The 19,282-nt window shown below is 33.7% G+C and overlaps 1 protein-coding gene across 1 annotated transcript; it reads right to left on the bottom strand.

Moving 5' to 3' along the window:
* Positions 1-2,258: 2,258 nt before the first annotated feature.
* On the bottom strand, positions 2,259-6,293 carry LOC106352361 (probable zinc transporter 10). The gene is made up of 3 exons (XM_013792006.3): positions 5,318-6,293; positions 2,800-2,949; positions 2,259-2,679 (listed from the first exon to the last, which is right to left on the bottom strand). The coding sequence occupies exons 1-3, from the start codon at positions 6,089-6,091 to the stop codon at positions 2,374-2,376; spliced, it is 1,230 nt and encodes a 409-aa protein (XP_013647460.2). The 5' UTR covers positions 6,092-6,293; the 3' UTR covers positions 2,259-2,373.
* Positions 6,294-19,282: the final 12,989 nt, after the last annotated feature.

Genomic DNA, 19,282 nt, shown 5'->3' with positions numbered 1-19,282 from the left:
ACCTTGTTACACAGTTTTTTCAGTAACCAACTTTGCTCAACTTTGCCCAACTTTTTCCAGTTCTTGCTGTTTTCTCCTCTTCAATTTGTTTCAATAGTTATCTCGGAGTTATCAGCTTTGATTCCCGACTTTCTATCTTTTCTTATGATTATACAGTTGATGGTTATACAATTCTCTAATAGACAGACCATTCACCCTTTCTGATTCTCGATTAGTCTAGTCCAATTACAACTACGAATCTTCTAAATCGAAATCTCTATAAATCGATCATCTATGGTGGATTTTTAAACATTGACTTTAACGACGATTTAAGATACATAACCTGTAAAACGAAATCAATAGCTCAATGATTCAGCATCCAAGCGACGAAACCGAGTTAGCTCAATCCGATGATAGCGAGAAAGAAGAGAACGCCCAAAGAACCCGAAGAAATCCGCGGGTGAGATGAGAGAGAGAAAATAACAGATTCGACTACTACCGATTTGGAAATGAAATAATAATTTTTGATTGGTCATTCAATCGGTCAAGTAGAGAAATGGCACTTTCGACATTAACCATCCATATGAAGAGTATCAAAATAGATAAGAGTATGACATAATGAATTTTGCCTCATTAAGAGCATCTGAGCGTTTCACCCAATTGTAAAGAATATCATAATATTAAAGATTATCTTAATGGCATCAGATACTCATCGGAGATCTCGCTGTTCCGATTCTCGTCCAAAAAATTATAAAAGGACGACAAAGGTGTGGAGATACAAACTCCTTGCAACAAAACTACACACATTAATCCACTCTTGAATTCACTTGTATTCTCTTACAGATTATTCATCGATATTGTATCATATTGGAATATCAGTTATAAACACATTTCAACCTTCAAATCATTGGCCATTGGTCTCTCTTTCATTACTTGCTAACTACGTTAGATCGAATCCTACCCTAATTTCTAAGTGGATCTTGAGATCCATCAATTCTCGTTGCTAGTTCTATCATCATGATCAAGATTGCACTGTCTATGGAGAAACTTGAAGAATGGAAGGTTGAAGTGGTTTCTCTAAGAGAGAACAAAGTTGCTTATGCAACTCGTAAAAACTCACAAAGGATAAACAATATTGGATAAAAAAATATAAAAAGTGAAAAGAGAGAAGGAGATGATCTTGTTTATAAGTGGTATAATTTTCATTTTTAATCAAGATTTAATCATAGTAATATATGTTTTGTTGAAAACCTGTTAATAATTCTTATACGGGAAGGGAACGCTTCTCTCTCTCTCTCTTCTTCATGTTCTCTCACTAAAATCTTTCACAGGGAAAGAGAAGAGATCAAGTTTTTTGGTCTAAAGTTCTGATCTTTCATTAGATCAGATTTTTTGTTTGTAAATTACTTTCGATCAATCGATCAAACTTTTCTTTCGGGTTAGCCAATGTTGTTCTTCGATGTGGCGATTTTGTTGTGTCTTCTCGGTTCTTCCTCGAAGCTAATCTGCAAGCTATTCTTCTATCTTCGATGGAGAATGATCAAAGCGCTTTCCGCAGATTTTAACTGAACCCTGTTGGCTACTGATCGGATATTTTCTCTTACTGATTCATCTAAATCACTTCTCAAGAGAATCAGTCTTTCTCTATTATAGCTATATATGGCGTTTGAAGAAAGCATCTCTGTGTGGGAACTGATTGGATTTAATGGAGTTCTGCAGTCATCTTGAAAGAGATCAAGAAGAGTTGGCGTTTACAACGGTCCAACAAATGTTCTTTTCTCAAGCTGACTAAATCCTCCTCGGTTTTAATCATCGGTGAAAGTGGAATCTCTGGTCGGAAAGTTGCGGTTGAGGTGGAAAGCAGAACGAGTTTGGGAAGAAATTTGTTAATCGCGATGAGGCACTAAACCTGAGAATGGATTGGCACTGAATCAAATCAAGACGAAGAAGAACTGTAGTGGTGGATCAGTGGCTGAGCGGTGCCGGAGCTTGCGACTGGTGCATGAAAGCCACATGTCCAATACGTGTCACTGGAAGCCCTAGAGTCAAGCATGTGTCTTGAGTTGTGTCGTTTTTTTCTTATAAATGGGTTTAAAGTTGTAATTTATTAGTTTCTTTTGGGCCTAAATCCCGACTCTTTGTAAACATGCCATTGGGCTGTTATAATCAAATGAGTTGACAAAAAAAAAATTTATACAGGAAGGTTTCTTAATCATATTATTACGGAGAAAACAGAATGAAATTTATTTATATATATATATATCATCTGCATCACTGAATATTTAATCCATCATAATTTTAACAAATTTTTGATCAACTGATCACATAACTTGGATAGTATCATTTTGGTTACATTAACTATATATGCTATGAGTCCATAATTAATGATGTAGATCAAGCCCACTTAGCCATGACGGCCATGCCACCGGCACCAAGCAAAACAGCGGCATAAGACTTTAATTGAAGTTTGATGCTCCGTTGCATCTTCTGTCCCATAAAATCAGCAGCGAGAAGGTCGACTAGAGCCATGTAGATGAGTAGTCCAGCCGAGGAAGCGTTGAGAAGTCCAACGGTAATGAGCGAGTCAGGGCTATTCTCTTTGTACGTTTTAGATAATGCCATCCCTAGAGCCACTCCAAAAGGTGTTGTCACCGCGAAAAAGAAAGCCATCACCCCTTTTTTCACCCATCCGTATTCTGCCTGCGCGTGTTCACAAGTTCTCATCAAATGATTTAGCAAGTTCTGAAGAAACTTATTTTAGCCATATACTGGACATGACTAAACCGGACCTAAATAGTTACATGGAAGGGATGAATTCACCTGGAGGATGCAGCCACCGAGACCCATGCCTTCGAACATTTGGTGGAAACAAAGAGCAGCGACGAGGCCTTTGATGGTGCAAGTATTGTTAGTGGCTCCTACAGAGAGTCCTATCACTATCGAGTGCACCACTATTCCTAGCTCCAGTACCTGTTCCATTTTTGCTCATTTCAGCTACTCACTTATCACAATGCTCATGCCGCAGTGGCTGCAATCAGTCTCATGATACTAATCAACTCTGTTTTGCTAGATTTTTTTTTTCTCCAAGGTATCAAATTTTTAGGCTCTACTTTGAAATAATATTTACCATTTGGAATAAAATAAAATGTATTTTAAATCATAATCAATAATATTAAAAGGGAAAGAGTCTAAAAAAATCTACCTATAAAAGTTGTTTGGACCCTTTCATTTAATTCATTATTTTTTTGTCTTACCTAAAATATATACTAACAATATGTTACCATATATTTCTCCAACAATAATTTAGTCAATTCTTTTATTTATTTAAATCTCACTCCTAAATCCTAATCATTACTATTACTATATTTATCATTTTGATTTTTAATCGTAAAAGCATTGAAACTAATGTTTTATATTATCACTTTTATCATATAATATATGATTTAAAACAAGATAAATTACAAGACATATATGTGTACATTCTAACTTCCTCTTTCATTTATAATAAAATAATCATATCATATATAAACTTTCCCACTAAAATCTCATATCATATACTAAACTTTCAACCGTTTATAGTTTGATAATATTTTCATATTTAAAAATGATTTTTCTGAATATTCATGTTACCTTCACAAAAATGAAAAAAATCATTGGTTCTATTAAAGCTAACATGACTTCACGATATCAGTATTGATTATTCAAGATTTTGAAAATTATTTATTTAGATATTATACTTTTATATACTTTTCACTTAAAACGAATCAATACTATTAAAAAGGAAAGAGTTTTAAAAAGTCTAATATAAAAAAGTTGTTGGAGTTATGTATAACTATTTATTATTTTTCTGATAATAGATTAATTATTCTAAACATACAATATTTTAAATATTTTTAACAGATCTTAATATTATTTCTTATGATACTTTTACTCAGAAAAATATTTCATCAACCATGTTTATATCAAAAGGTTGTTGGACCTGATATGGACGTAATGGGTCCACATATGTTCGGGTATTTAAGATTCTAAAAGAATTTGAAATATATGAAAAATCTGAAAAATATCTGAAACATGAAAAGTATTTGAAACTCCAAACAAATACCAAAAAAATTCAAATACCTAAAATTTTAAAATCTTATTCAAAATCTGACACGATGAACTGAAAAATACCCAAAATTTTATCAAAACACCCAATTTTTTTTTTTAATTTGAAAAATTTACGTGAAATCAAAACTCTAATCGTAAACCAAAAACTTAAAAACAATATCCATAATACCGGAAACATATTCGGAATATCCAAATATACCTAATAAACACATATTTATGTTCGGGTCTAGGGTAGGACCCACTCAAACAAAGACCTGCGGGTCAAAAAAACCCCAATATGTTATCTTCTCTGGACCTGAACTAAACCTATAATTTTGGGTCGGTGTGGTTTGTTTTTTTGATCCGGATATAATTCTCATGTCAAAAAGAAACTTACGTAAAAATGTACATATAAAATCTCAAATAAACTAATTTGTAGATTATATAGCTGTTAAAAATTATGTTTTTCGATATAATAAAACTTTGTATTATAATATAATCCAACAACCCCGCGCTTTCCAAGCGCGGATCAAAATCTAGTTAGTAAATTAAAGATGGATTGAAAATTTTCTAATCACCAATCTACTATATAAAACTAATTGATAAAAATACGGATGGATGTATGAGTGGTCCAACTTCCCATACCCTTCAACTATATTTTCTAAAACCATTTTAGGCAGTTAAACTGTCTAATATTACTACTAAATTATGTCATTTTTATGATCAATTTTTTAAATGTCATTTAAATTAAGAAATCTCAATCCAGTACTGCAACCTACTTGTGATAAACCAAAACCATAAAGAAAGGCCGATCGGAAAACTATATCAAACAAAATTAAGCTACTGAAAATAAAATAAACCAACTAATTATTATTATTTTTTTTGGTAAAATGTCAAACGATAAAAAAATTTGCTAAAAAGAGACTAAATTCAAACTGAAATAGCAAAATAAAAATCATATTATCAAAGATACTTGTGTCTATAATTCATAAATAAAGTAAAATAAACAAAAAAAGTCAAACCCGAGAAGCGGGAAAAATGGACATATTAAAGCCGTATTATGTGAATATTAATCAATCTAATTCATTTCTTATCGGATGTAGATCTAAAATCGCTGACTATTTTTAGTATTTTAATTTTTTTTTCAAAACAACAGAAATTTTCCCAAGTGTTAGATTAAAAATGGATCAAGATCAAGTTAAGAGGTTTACTTTTGAACTTAAAAGAAAAAAAAGATTGAAGAAATACTAACAATGGCAATAACTCTATATCGCAGAAGCTGTAAGGAAGAACCAAGCTCCTTCTCATTGTCTCCACGAACGTCATGATGAAGACCATGACCGTGGCCATGATGAAGACCATGACCGTGGCCATGATGGGGTGCGTGAACCTGCACGTGCCCTATCTCTTGGTCAGGAGTCTCAGCTGACGTCACCTCAGGGCGCAAGTCCTTCCTGCCAGACTTGGTGAAAACACTAGTGGTGATAGAGTCAACCATGAGTGTGAATATGGCGGAGATCATAGCGACGAAGCCAGTGAAAGGAAACTTGTGCCAGGGGTTATCGCCAAGACAAGGAGACGAGAGCATATCAAAAGAATCAGGCAAGACATGCATAAAACCAGTGGAGAGGATGATTCCAGAGGCGAATGATTTGACGATGAGGAAGTGAGATTTCTCGGGCTGAAAAGCGGGAACGGACCGGGCGAAGAAGGGAAGGCAAACGCCGATAAGGCTAGTGATAAGGATGCTGAAGATTGCTATAAGTTTGAGATCTAATGCTTTGTTTTTGTCGATACATGTGTTGTTGGATACAGGTTTGCAATCATTTTGGGATTGAGATAGAGCTACGGGGAAGTGGAAGATGGAGAGGAGGAGGAAGATGGCGATGGTGACAGAGAAAATGAAAGGACTTTGAGTCTTTCTCATTTTTGCGTTCTTGAATGTGATAGCATATTTCTTGTCATCCTTATATAAGAGAAATTTGAAGCATATCTCAATAAAAGAGAATGTCGACATTAGTGACATTGCTATTTAATTAATTACAACATGTTTTGTTTAAAAAAAAAGAAAATTGCATTTTAAACACTCAAATTATCACTTTCTGACACTTTAAACACTGAACTTTTTTGACTAGCATTTTAAATCTTCAAAGTGACATTTTTATCATAATAAACCTTCAAAAACGTTTTCATTTTCATAGACGACCGGTAATGTTCATTTTAAAAGTCAAAATAATGATGTGTCAGTTTTTCTTTTTTAAAAAAAATACAGAAAAATTCAAATGAAATTGGAAAAAATTGCAAAAAATTCTAAACAAAATTAAAAACAAAGATCTAAAAATTTTAAAAAAGTAAAATTAAAATTTCAAACTTAAAAATAAAATAAAATATTCAAAATTCTAAAAATTCAAAAATAAGATCTAAAATTAAAATGTCAAATTAAAAAAAGAGAAAATAAAATTTTACAAATTCAAAAATTCTAGAATGAGAGCTAAAATATTAAAAAAAATTGAAATTTTTCTTTATTTTTTGTATTTATATATTTAGAGCATAAGAGTATTTTGCATCTTTAATGAAACATTTTGGTCATTTTCTTTCTTAGAAAATCTTTTTGGGACAAAACTAAAAATAATCTATTTGAAAGAATTATTAGCCCTTTGTAGCCACCATCAATTAACATGGGGTGAAATTGGCAACCCCCGAGATGCTTTCTGCGAAGTGTACTTAGGCGTTAGTCGGGTTATGTAAGGTGTCAGGATATCTGAATTATCAAAAAAAAGTTTTTGATGGTAGCAAGTTTTGATATATTGTTTTTGATGATATATTGTTTTTGATGGTGGCAAGTTTTGATATCATCATAAATGACATTCACTTTCATTGGATGGAATTTTAAAATAAATATAATTTTTTGGGTTAAATATTTACAATTTTAATTTTTAAGTTTGAATTTTTAATTTTAGATCTTATTTTAGAATGTTTAGAATTTTTAAAATTTTATTTTCTTTTTTAAATTTGACATTTTAATTTTAGATCTTATTTTTGAATTTTTAATATATTATTTTAAGTTTGAAATTTTAACTTTTATGTTTTTTTGAGTTTTTAGTTTTTTTTAAAAAAATTTGTTTTGAACTTTTTATAATTTTTTCCAATTTCATTTGAATTTTTATGTATTTTTCTGTTTAAAAAAAAACCGACACATCATCATTTTGACCTGGAAACTGAACAGTGTTGGTCGTCTATGAACAGAAAAACGTCTTTAGAGGTTTATTATGATAAAAATATCACATTGAAAATTTAAAGTGCTAGTCAAAAAAATTCAGTGTTTAAAGTACTAGAAAATGAAGTTTTTAAAATGCAATTTTCCCGTTTAAAAAATATCGAATTGCTAGCTAACAGCGGCAATGCATGTTCTCGACAGACGCATATCAACTATTTGAATTAGCTCTCACTTGGAAATAGCACAATCAAGAACTTTTAGACGAATTAAGAGAGAATATCTTTTGCCTTAAGAGTTTTTCTTTATTAGTTTCAAAAAAAAAAAGAGTTTTCTTTAAACTTGTGAATAATATTTCAAACCTTTTAGATTCTTTCATCTAATAAAAACAACACCTAAAATGAAATTTCCTCTCCTTAGTAGGAACGTATTAAAAAACGTATTCCATCCTTTACCAGTTCTTGTGAAATTCCATTGAAATCATTTAAGCTCTAACTAGTGATTATTAAAAAAATTACAAAAAAGTGATTATTAAAAGAATAGCAGAGTGAAAGCATCGTGACCTAGTGGTTAAGGTTTAAAAGCTTCTATATCTAGGTCTAGGGTTCAAATTTCAGACAATGCAATTTCTACAGGAAAAGGTCCGGGTTTCAATTCCCGAAGAATGCAAATTATTCAGAAAATTAGAGAAAATGCATACAAGAGATCTTCAGCATGGCGCAAGGAGTACCGTCAGAAATGGATTTCATAGGGCTACTCAGGGTGATGCAGTCAGACATGAATTCTCATAAGGAGTAGAATTGCCGGCTGTAATATCGTCTATGTAATGTTTCTCATACATAATAGCATAATTAACGAGACAAAAAAATAATAGCATAATGAAAAAAAAAAGAAAGAAAAAGCATAAAATAATAAAAATGAAGAGAAATATATAGGGAAAATTCTAAAATACCCTAAAAGGAGTTTTTTTTTACTAAAATACTCAAATAAGAAAATGACCAAAAATGTTTGAATAAGGAAATAAAAGACACTTATACACTTACTCTATAGAGATATAAATATAAATAAATATATAAAAAATCAGTTCAAAAAAATTATCGATTTGTTTTTTATTTTTTCAATTTTATTTAAAATCCAAAATAAAATTGGAAACTATTTTATAAAATTATTATTTTAAATTTTACTTTAAAAAAAATCATAACACCCACCCCAAACTTGCTCATTAAACTCTAAACCTTAAATCTATATTAGTGTACTATAGGGGTATACGTATCTTTTGTTTCTTCAATAAAACATATTTCGATCATTTTGATTCTTATATGTTATATTCGTAATAAAAAAATTTGTATTGCTATCCTATGGTATTTCTCATGTATATTTTCAAAAGAAATTGACAAGAAATTTAAGAGACTACTCAAATTTGTCGATAGTAATTTCGTGGTAAGAACTAAAAGATGAAACTTAATCAACTTTATGGTGTGATGTTTAAGACCAATTATTACTACCGGAAATTGTCATTGAAATTGTAATTGAAATGAACAAACCTAAAACAAATCTATAAATTGACGCAACGGATTAGGTTTAGTGGGCGGAATCTTGTTAAGCTAAATTTTTTTTGTGGTCGAAATGTTAAATTTGTAAGCTAAAGTTTGATGGACTTAGGTTTGAGATAAAATCTCACTATGTTGACAATGCCAGCAAGAAGTAAATCACAGAGGGTTATGAGATTTACGATGGATACCCACCAACTAGGTCGCTAGTAAAGGCGCCGAGATCAGTGGAAGATGTACATCCAACAAGCATTACGATGTAAAGGAGCCAAGATCAGAGGGTTATGAGATTTACGATGGATACAGGATACCCACCAACTAGATCTGCCCCTATGCATTTCATTAAAAAAAATTGTTTACTATTTATAATGGATTTTGGAGCGATTGGTCAAGTTTGTCTCCCTTAAAATCTCAAACGTAATTGCCATCACTCTAAATAAACTTAGTTCGCTCATGATAAATGATTTGAAAAGAGTAAAAAGAGGGTTCAGGTTTGCTCTCCAAATTCTTCTCCAAAGCGTGTAGAAATAGATCCTTCTCCCTTACAAGATTGTTCAAAATTGCAAATTTTTCAAGTATCTGTAAAGTAATGCAAAAACAAAAATGTCGCATAAAAATAAAATAGAAAATAATATATTGCAGGTCTGTGCGGCTTTAGGGAATGTAGTATCCCTAGGTAAAATCCCAGATATTTGAAAACTTCCTTAAAATCTGGTTTACAGGCGCAGACACTCCTTTCGTAAATCAGGCTGAGAATTTTCCAAATGCATTATTTTCTGTCTGTTTTTCTCCAAATAATGCACAAACCCAAAGCCAACTTTAGACTTTTAATTACTTAAAAAAACTCTAAAAAGATTTGAAAACACTTTAGAAAACATTGTAAGAATGTGTTAATAACACAATAAATCATCTGGATCGCTTAGCTTCTAGAATCTGCTTACCACTTTTAAAAAAGTTTTGGTAAAAAGTTAAGGATTATTTTGTGTATTTTCTGTAACATTATTGATTGGTTTAGTTTTAGAATCTCTTACTCTGTCGTTCTAGGCCTCTTTTATTTGAATAATGATTCTCATTATTGTACTACTTAATGTACTTGAGGATAAGCCATTCTCCGTAGTATATTATTTTAATATATGCTGTTCTCATTTCCCAAGTATATGAACTTGTACGATACTTAGTCGTAAGTTGACTTCCAAAGAAAAAATCCATATTCTATGTTAGGTGCTAGTCGGGCGGTAATCTCGGACCTAACGAATTACCAAAAAATTGGGACGTATTAGAAAATTACACGGAACCTAATTTTAAATACAATTTCATATATTTATAATATATTTAGTTATTTTTAAACATGATGACACATGTTCTTAAGCATAATTATATAATTTTTATATAATTTTAAATATATTCTTTCGATTCGTCGAACATTTAGATTATGGTGAGTTTGGTATAAAAAATCCTTAAATAAAGTAATTATGTTTTTGTTTTGGGTTTGATAGCTAATTATAATTATTTAGTAATGAATAATTACACAAAATCTGTCAATAATGAATAAAAATAATCAACTGTATCTCAACTTTACATGGACAAAAAAAAAACTTAGGCGGTCTAGGCGGTAGGCCTGGGCATTCGGGTCGTCGGGTCGGATTCGGGTCGGGTCCTTTCGGGTCCGGATCTTTCGGGTCTAAGAGTTTAGGACCCGATAGGGTAATTTCAAATTTTCGGTTCCGGGTCGGTTCGGGTCGTGCCGGGTCCTGGTCGGGTCGGGTCTTAGATAGTTAGACCCATTCGGGTAATTAGAATTTATCGGTTCGGATTTGGTTCGGTTTCGGGTCGGGTTCGGTTCGGGTTCGATCTAAAAAAGACTTAAAATACAAAAAAAATATCTGAAAATATTTATATATCCGAAAATATTCAAAATTTTATTCAAAATTTGTGTTTTTATTATATTAAAATGTGTCTATATACTAAACTATGCAAAATACAACAACAATTCGTTGTCTCCTAGTGGTTGACCCCATGTTCTCTAGACAAATAACCCGTCTTCGATTCCCCCTTGATGCATTTTATTTAATTTACATTATTAATTTGGGTACCCATCGGGTTTCGGGTTCGGGTCGGGTCGGGTCCAAGACCCGCGGGTCCTCTACAACAAGACCCGATAGGGTAATTTGATCGGGTCGGTTCCTACCCGAACCGGGTTTTTTCGGATCGGTTTCGGGTCGGGTCTTCGGGTCCGGGTAAAATGCCCAGGCCTACTAGGCGGTCTAGGCGGTCAACGCAGGAATTAGGCGGTCTTACGCGGGTCAACGCGTAGCTACACCAATTTGGGCATATTTGTCACGGTCAACCTCTGAACAACGTATAGATGGCTAGGCGGCCACATTTTTGAACAGGACGGCCTCGTTTTTGAACAGGGCGGCCACATAGGCGTTGTTCATAAAACTTAAAATGATTGATTTGGCTACCTATATCATCAAAGTTGATTTATATTTTCCGTCACACATCCGTTAAGAACTCCAAAGTTAAGTGTGCTTTGGATGGAATAGTGAAAGGATATGTGACATATCGGGAAGTGATTCGCGATACTGTGCGAGTGAGGTCACAATACGAGAAAAGGTCGGGAGGTAATTGCAAGGTCAGTAAAAAACGATTTTGAACCTTAGAAAAATTAGCGCACCAGCCGTTGGAACGGGATGGGGCCCACGGTCAGGCGTGAATATCCCATTAGTTGTGGACGGTCGGGCGTTATAAATGGTATCAGATCTGGCTAGCCATCTCGGTTCTGACCCGAGAGGCATCTTGAGATTTGTCGTGGGGCACAACGAGGACGTTGCATTCATTGAGAGGGAGTGAACCGTAACATCCCAAGTTGTGATATATGAATTTTTTTAAAAGGATTTGAATTGGCTATCTATGTCACCAAAGTTGATTTACTCACATCCGTTAACAACTAAGCGTGTTTGGGCTGGAGAAGTGAAAGGATGGGTGACCTATCGGAAACTGATTCGCGATACTGTGCGAGTGAGGATGGGTGACCTATCGGGAACTCTAAAACACGGGAAAAAGTCGGGTGGTGATTGCATGTCTGTAAACAATGATTTCGAACTTTGAAAAAATTAATGCACCGGCCGTTGAAACAGAATGGGATCCACGGACCGAGAGAACGGACGTGGATGGCCCATTAACCATGGACGATCGGATCGTTACATATTTAAGTTTTGATATTTGATTCAATTAGCGAACTTTTAGACCCAAAAAAATGAAGATTCAGTTTTTTTAACGAAAATCTATAACATCATAGATATTACTGTCAACTAAATATTAAATTTGAAAAAAGTTATGTGCGCCTCATTAACGGTTAACTTTTATATGTATAGTACACATCAATAGCAGCCCTACATATTTTATTTCGTCAACGTTTACACAAATCAATGGTTGGGCATAAGAAGACAAAGACGTTCCAACGTCAAGATAGGTTAACTCTTTTCGGGTTAAGATTGGTACAACAGGTACTTAAAACTATGTCATATAAGTCTGTTATTAGGGGAGAGAATCAAGATATAGATAAACATAGTAAAATGCAAATGGAATACTTCCAGTTGACCAAAATATCAAAATAATTCGAGTCCAATTTCTATAGATGGACACATATCGAATATCCAAGTTTTTTAAGGTATTCAAGATCTGATCCGTTTCGTCCGAATAATCAATTATCAAATTCTGATTTGATCTGTATAAAAAATACTAATATTTTATAGATATGTACTTTTAAAATTCTAAGAACTAAAATATTAATAAATATAAATATTGTAAAAATATATAAAATATATTATTATATAATTAATATATATAATTATTTAAATATATGTATATATATGTATATAACGGATCAGATCGGATATCCATTCTTAAAAATATTAGTATTTGAAATTTGTTTTGTTTCTTACGAATATTGCATATTAGTCTTTGCTTTGTTTCGTAAAGTTATGGATACCCATAAATTTTGGTTCGAATCAAGACGAATAACAAACTGATTCAAAATTTACGGATATTTTAACTAGCCCTACCAATTGGTGTATGTTAATTACTTGTGCATTAAAAAGAGAATATGTCTTGAATAAGCTACCACTTTCCATACTAAATTATTGGAAATCTTTTTGTTGGGTCTTAGATCAATTTTATTGTAAAGGTTTTCAAAATGGGTTATAGACAATATAATAAAATATTTTAATTAAATTTAATTCAAATTAAAATTTAACATTGAAAAGTAAATTGAACCACTTAAAACAAGACAATTGTGTTGAGAGTTTTCATGAGGTTCTTATAAATTCTCATTTGAAAACTCTTTCTTAATTTTTTATTATTGTTGAGATACTTAGTGAGATTTTTCCCATTTGAATATTCTTAGAGACGATGCTATCTCGATCTGAGATCTCAGGAAGAGGGATGAAGATACCTCGCTCCAAAAAGTGTATGTCATGTTATATATCGGATGTGGTTTTTATTTAGTCACTATTATTATATTTATATATGCGAGTGCATTAGTTTTAGGACTTGAATCGGGATAAAAAATTTGTCTCGACCCTTCCATAGGTTCTTGGGGATTATTCTGGATCGTTGGAGATTAGTCTGGGTTCTTGGGGATTACTATGGGCCTTTGTAAATGAGATGTGTTTTTCCATAGATTTTACATACTCCCAGGTTAACCAAAAACATAATCGGGATAATTTTTGAAAATTATATTCATCTCCGTTTTAGATCTAATAGAACTGTTCGGATTAAAAGAAGTTTCATTAACTGTAAAAACAGAGTATAGCAACACTTCAATAGTTAAATATAACGAACAAACAACTAAACCAAAAAAATAAACTAAACGACTCAAATTTTATATAACCAACATTAAACTGATTCATGTATTTCATTACTCCCCCTCAAGATGGAGAATAAAGGTGATGAATTCTCATCTTGGACAATAGATGATTGAACTGAAACCCAGTGAAAAGTTTGGTGAGTAGATCAGGGAGTTGATGTTGTGTTGCCACATGAAGTGTCTTCAAGAAACCTGAAGCTACTCTTTCACCAACCATATGACAATCTCTTTCAACATTTTTGGTGCGCTTGTGAAAAATAAATTATTTGCAATGTGCAAGGCTGATTGATTGTGACAGTAGAGAGTGACCTTGTCTTCAAGTGTGATCTGCAAATCCTTCAACAAAGAATGCAACCAAATGGGTTCCTTAGTGTCTTTATCCATGCTGCGGTATTCTACTCCAGTTGCGGTCTAGCTCACAATGTCCTGTTTCTTGGATATCTATGATACTAAATGAATCACCTAAGAAGATACATATTCATGAGATTGAGCAACGAGTGTCTATACAAGTTCCCTAATCTGCATCAGCAAAATCTCTTGTATGCATCCTTGTCTCATTTTTCTTAGTGGTTGACGCAAAAGGTGATGAAGATTCTTCTAGTACGTCCTTTAAACCAGTGGCTAACAGATGCGCTATCATCCTCTTCTTCAACAATGATAAGTCTCCCTTCCCATCAAGCAACTCCACCTCAATGCTTGTGTTCACCATTTAAATCAAATAACACTTGAGATCTAATACCACTTGTTGAGACTGGATGGCTGATATAGTTTGACCTATAACAAGAATCAAACTCACAAACTCGATGACACAATCTATAGTGAGCTCGTCAACATTTGTATATTATAAGTTTGTAGAATTGAGAACAATAGAAGAAGAACGAGAAACATTAGAAATAGACACAATGCAATTGTTTAACTAAAGTTCACTTAGAGTGGCTACATCTATGGATCCTTGCAAGAGGTAATCCACTGTAACCGTCAGAACAAAGATTAAGCACATCTTCTCTTTCCCTCAAGCTTAAAAATTGGCTTAATTGCATAAAGGAAGAAGAGACCACACAAACTTTTCTTATAAGAAACAAAGGAAATAGGGCGGATCTCGATGATATAATCATACAATTAAGATATCTCTAGATTTGGAAGTTATAATCATCAGTTTTTGATTCGGTATGTTATCTATATCACTCTGGTTTAATGTGGTGGATTTGGATTTGGGTGTGAAAAGATTTTAGTTTCCGATTTAGTAAGATTATGGAATAGAGATATGATTCACTGGAATAGTATCAATTACGGAACCCCATTATTAGTAATGTGTCATCAAGGATCTAATGGATTGAGGGCAAGAAGGAAACCGTAATCGAAATCAAAAATCTTCAAGATTTGATTGATGATAATATCTTTATATGGTATCTTGGGTTTATTGGACCAAAGGGATCTTGTCTTTAGTGGCTCTATTATATACAGAGATAGTAGTGCAAAGGTTTTTCATATCACTTTTCATAACCATTATATCTATTCTAAAAGTTCTTACATTTTATTTTGCTTTTGGTTTTGTTATGTCTCAAGGTCAGTGGATTGCGAAGTCTGGGAGAAAAAAAGGTGAAATGGTAAAGCCAAGTTTACGTGTTACAATTCCACAGTTTGATAACTGCCAGGGATTAGGTAGTAGTTGGACTTTCAGTTATCTAAGAGAAATTTGGTCAAAACATAAACCAGTTTTTCTTTTTCTCTCGGAAACAAAGCAACAATTTGATTTTGTTCAATCAGTTCAGTTTCATTTCGGTTATAGTCATCTTCATACGATAGATCCCTGAGGTAGAAGTGGTGGTCTAGCTCTCTTTTATGATTCTTCCAATAAGTTTAACATTATTTCACCAAGCAATTGAATTATTGATGTGGAGACAGAGTATGAAGGGAAACAGATTTTTATATCTTTCATATATGGGGAACCTAACCAAAGTCTAAGGGACCACGTCTGGGAGAGAGTAACACGAATTCGCATCGCTCGCGATGAACCATGGTTTACTATTGGTGATCTTAACGAGATTACGGGAAATCATGAGAAACAAGGTGGTGTTCTGCGTCATGCAGATACTTTTTTGTCTTTCAATAATATGATTGAAAATTGTGGTTTGCTAGAATTTCCAGGTTTAGGTAATACCTTGTCATGGAGTGGGAGGAGAAAGAAGCAAGTGGTAAAATGCCGGTTAGATCGAGCACTAGGGAATAATGAGTGGCATAATCTGTTCCCATGCTCCCATCTAGAATATTTGGGGATGATTGGTTCAGACCATATACCTATTGTGGCCTCTATTGATAACAAAATACTCAAATTTCGTCGGCGATTTCGGTTCGATAAGCGATGGATAGGGGAAAAAGGTCTTATTGAATCTATCACAAGAGGTTGGAACTTGAGGAGTTGAAGGGGGAAGTAGGGGTCGCTGAAAATATTCATAATTGTAGACATGAGATTTCGGTTTGGAGAAAGGCTTATCCGCCATCCGGAAAGGAAAAAAATAAATACATTACAAAAGGCACTTGAGGAAACTCAAAATGATTTCTCAAAGACAAATGAGGAGGTTCTGGAGGTCTCTCGAAAATTACAGGAAGCATACCAGGACGAGGAACAATATTGGGAACATAAGAGTATGACGAAATGGCATACTTGCGGTGTTCGGAACACAAAATGTTACCATGCTCTCACTAAAAAAAGGCGGATTCAGAATAGAATTATTAGTTTATATAATGAAGATGGTAACTAGGTAAATTTGGAATCTAAGGTAGAGGAAGTAGCAGTTAAGTATTTTACTGATCTATTTCGTACGTCTTCTCCAGAAAAGTTTGATAGCTTCCTGGAGGAAGTTCCGACTTCGATAATGGAAGCTTAAAATCAAAAAAACTAATGGCTAAGGCAACGGAGGACGAGGTGAAAACATCACTTTTTATGATGCACCCGAAGAAAGCCCCTGGTCTGGATGGAATAACTGCACTTTTTATCATCAATCTTGGTCAATCATTAAAAAGGACTAGGTGCTGAGACCCCGCGCAAGCGCGGGGCTGGTTACTTTGGATATTGGTGGGGCGGTATGATTTACGGGATGTTGGTGTTGTTTAAGATTTGTGCAAATTAAAGAATAAAATTTATCGGAAGTAAGACAACAAAATTGATCCTAGATTTTGACGATTAACTCAAGTTAGAGACATCTCCCAAAACGGAAGGAAAATTCAAAAAGTATAATTAAGGTGAAATATAGAGAATATAAAAAAGCCCTAAACATGAAACAGAGAGCTAAACATGAAACAGAGAGCGTGGAACAACGGAAAGAGAAAAAGAAGAAGATGAAGAAGCTTAAAAAGACAGATATTATGACAGCGCAGCACCAACTTATTTGGGAATCCATATCAAGTTATCAACTTTGTATATATCCGTTGTTTGAATAAATACTCAAAGTTTCAAACTACTTGCATTACAAAATTATTTTATTTTTTCAAAATACACATTGTTTGCTAGTACTTGTTAGGGAGCTCAAGGACCGTAGTAGCATATTTTAAAGCTACACTAATTTTCATCGCTAAGATCACACATTGTCTACATCCTCAACGTTAGGACTTAGGATATTCCAAGTAACACTTCTCCTCGTCTTCTTCGTCACGGGTTCCATCTTCATCTTGTAAACTCCAAGTAACCATCTTCCAAAACGCAGCACTCCACTTCTCTTCCCTCTTTAGGCTTAGGGGTGGTTTGTGACAAAATCCAGCCATTGGATTGAAACAGAGCTCTTATATTGGCTTTGTGGTTTATAAGAGTTTCAAGAATGGGGAAACTGGAAGCATCGTGGCGAGTGGCTCCCCTTCTAAGGAGATCTGCCCTTGTGTGAAATAGTTTAACAAAACATAAAGATTAAAATAGTTTAACAAAACATAAACGAAAGTTGACGTTTTTATATTATGAAAAAGTAATTGTGGGTTTAAAATGTTTGGGCTCAAATTATGTTGGGCTTTATGTCTAAAACATGATTTGAACTTAAAAACTAAAAATAAAAAAAACGTTAGGTTATCTTTCTTTTTTTTTTCTCCGTCGTCGGGACAGCATGACCTGTGGGATCCCTGGCATGATTAGAGCTTAAGTTTGTGAGATTGGGGAGCGATAATAGTGTGATGTGTTATTGAAGAGGAGTTTACTTACATCAGTTAGGCTTCGTCCGCATCATTCCATTGTCGTCAGTCCTCGGGTGCTTCGTCGTCGTCGTCGGAATCTGCAAAAGAAAAGGTTTTAATTTGTTAAGTAAGATGTCTTTTATTTCTTTTAGATTCGGTTGCTAAAAACATAATTCATTCAGTTTTCCTGTTTTGTTTGGAGATTGCAGAGATGAAACCGTAGATCACAAAATCCTGTAAGAAAAACAGAGAAAAATCATTAGTTGTTCATAAAAAAACTTATAGACAAAACCAAAACAAAAAGATGAAGACATGTTTCATATATGAACAAAGAATAAGCAAAGAAGAGTTAAAGTGATAAAAAATAAGTTAGAAACAATCATCACCAGTTCATCAAGGAGGAGAATGGTGATGCCCATAAACTCTCCATTCTTGTTAATGTTCCTGAAATCCTAGAATCGGATGAGCCGACCAACACTAACGCCGGAGGGAGTTGAAGGTGGAGTAGGGAACGACGGCTGAAGCGGCTGGAGCAGCTGGATAAGTCATTTTCGTGACAGATGTGAGAAAGTAAAGCGATCGGAAAACTGAGAAAGAAAAGTTTGAGACAAGATGGAGCTTTTACCTCGAGCGATTCTATATATATGAGAGCTCTGAAGGCGTTAGAGGAGAAACTAAGCATTTGGTAGGCGCAAAACGTGCGTAGAGACTTAAAGATTGACCATAATAGTTGATTGCCGGAAGGGGAATCGCAAGCGACGAAGGAGATGGTGAAGATGGCGACTTCCCTAATCTTCTTAGCTTTGTCCGTATCACCACTTTGTGCAGATACAAAGCCTAATAAACATAAAATCAATAAGCCCAAAGCCCACTTTTTGTCGAAGTCCATTCGTTACCCATCACTTAAAAAAAAAAAAAAGAGGTGGAGACCACAATGTTATATTAGTTTTCCACCTTTCTAATATATATTAGTTTCGACCGTCAATGTACAAAGTATCCTTTAGTGCAATAGTATAGTTGTGGGTGCTTATATCTCAATTACCCGGGTTCGAGCCACATATTTGACATTTTTTCATACTTTTAAAAAGTGGGACCCACAAACCGCTGACGTGTCGCATCAGGAGGAGAGAAACTCTCCTATTATATAATAGATTTGGTGGATATAGTTAATAATTTCCTTACGTCGGGAGTTTTTTTATGTCAAACTAAACATGACAAATATCTGTCTTATCTGAAAAACGGCTAGACCAAATAGGATGACTGAGCTGAGACCTATCAGTTTATGCAACATTGGATATAAAATTCTTTCAAAGATACTATGTCAGCGGCTCAAAGGTTTATTACAAAATTTGATATCAGAAACTCAGTCTGCTTTTTTATCTGGAAGATTGAACTCTGATAATATCCTCATTGCTCATGAGATGT

This window comes from Brassica napus, chromosome A9 (genome assembly GCF_020379485.1).
Source record: "Brassica napus cultivar Da-Ae chromosome A9, Da-Ae, whole genome shotgun sequence".
In the NCBI taxonomy this organism is placed as follows: domain Eukaryota; kingdom Viridiplantae; phylum Streptophyta; class Magnoliopsida; order Brassicales; family Brassicaceae; genus Brassica; species Brassica napus.
This window is presented reverse-complemented; position numbering and strand designations above follow the sequence as displayed.

Excerpts from the sequence above, each read along its gene's own strand:
- LOC106352361 (XM_013792006.3), bottom strand. The coding sequence starts at position 6,091 with ATGTCACTAATGTCGACATTCTCTTTTATTGAGATATGCTTCAAATTT. Across the intron at positions 2,950-5,317 it reads GATATAGAGTTATTGCCATT|GTACTGGAGCTAGGAATAGT; the intron begins GTTAGTATTTCT and ends AAAATGGAACAG. Across the intron at positions 2,680-2,799 it reads TCGGTGGCTGCATCCTCCAG|GCAGAATACGGATGGGTGAA; the intron begins GTGAATTCATCC and ends GAACACGCGCAG.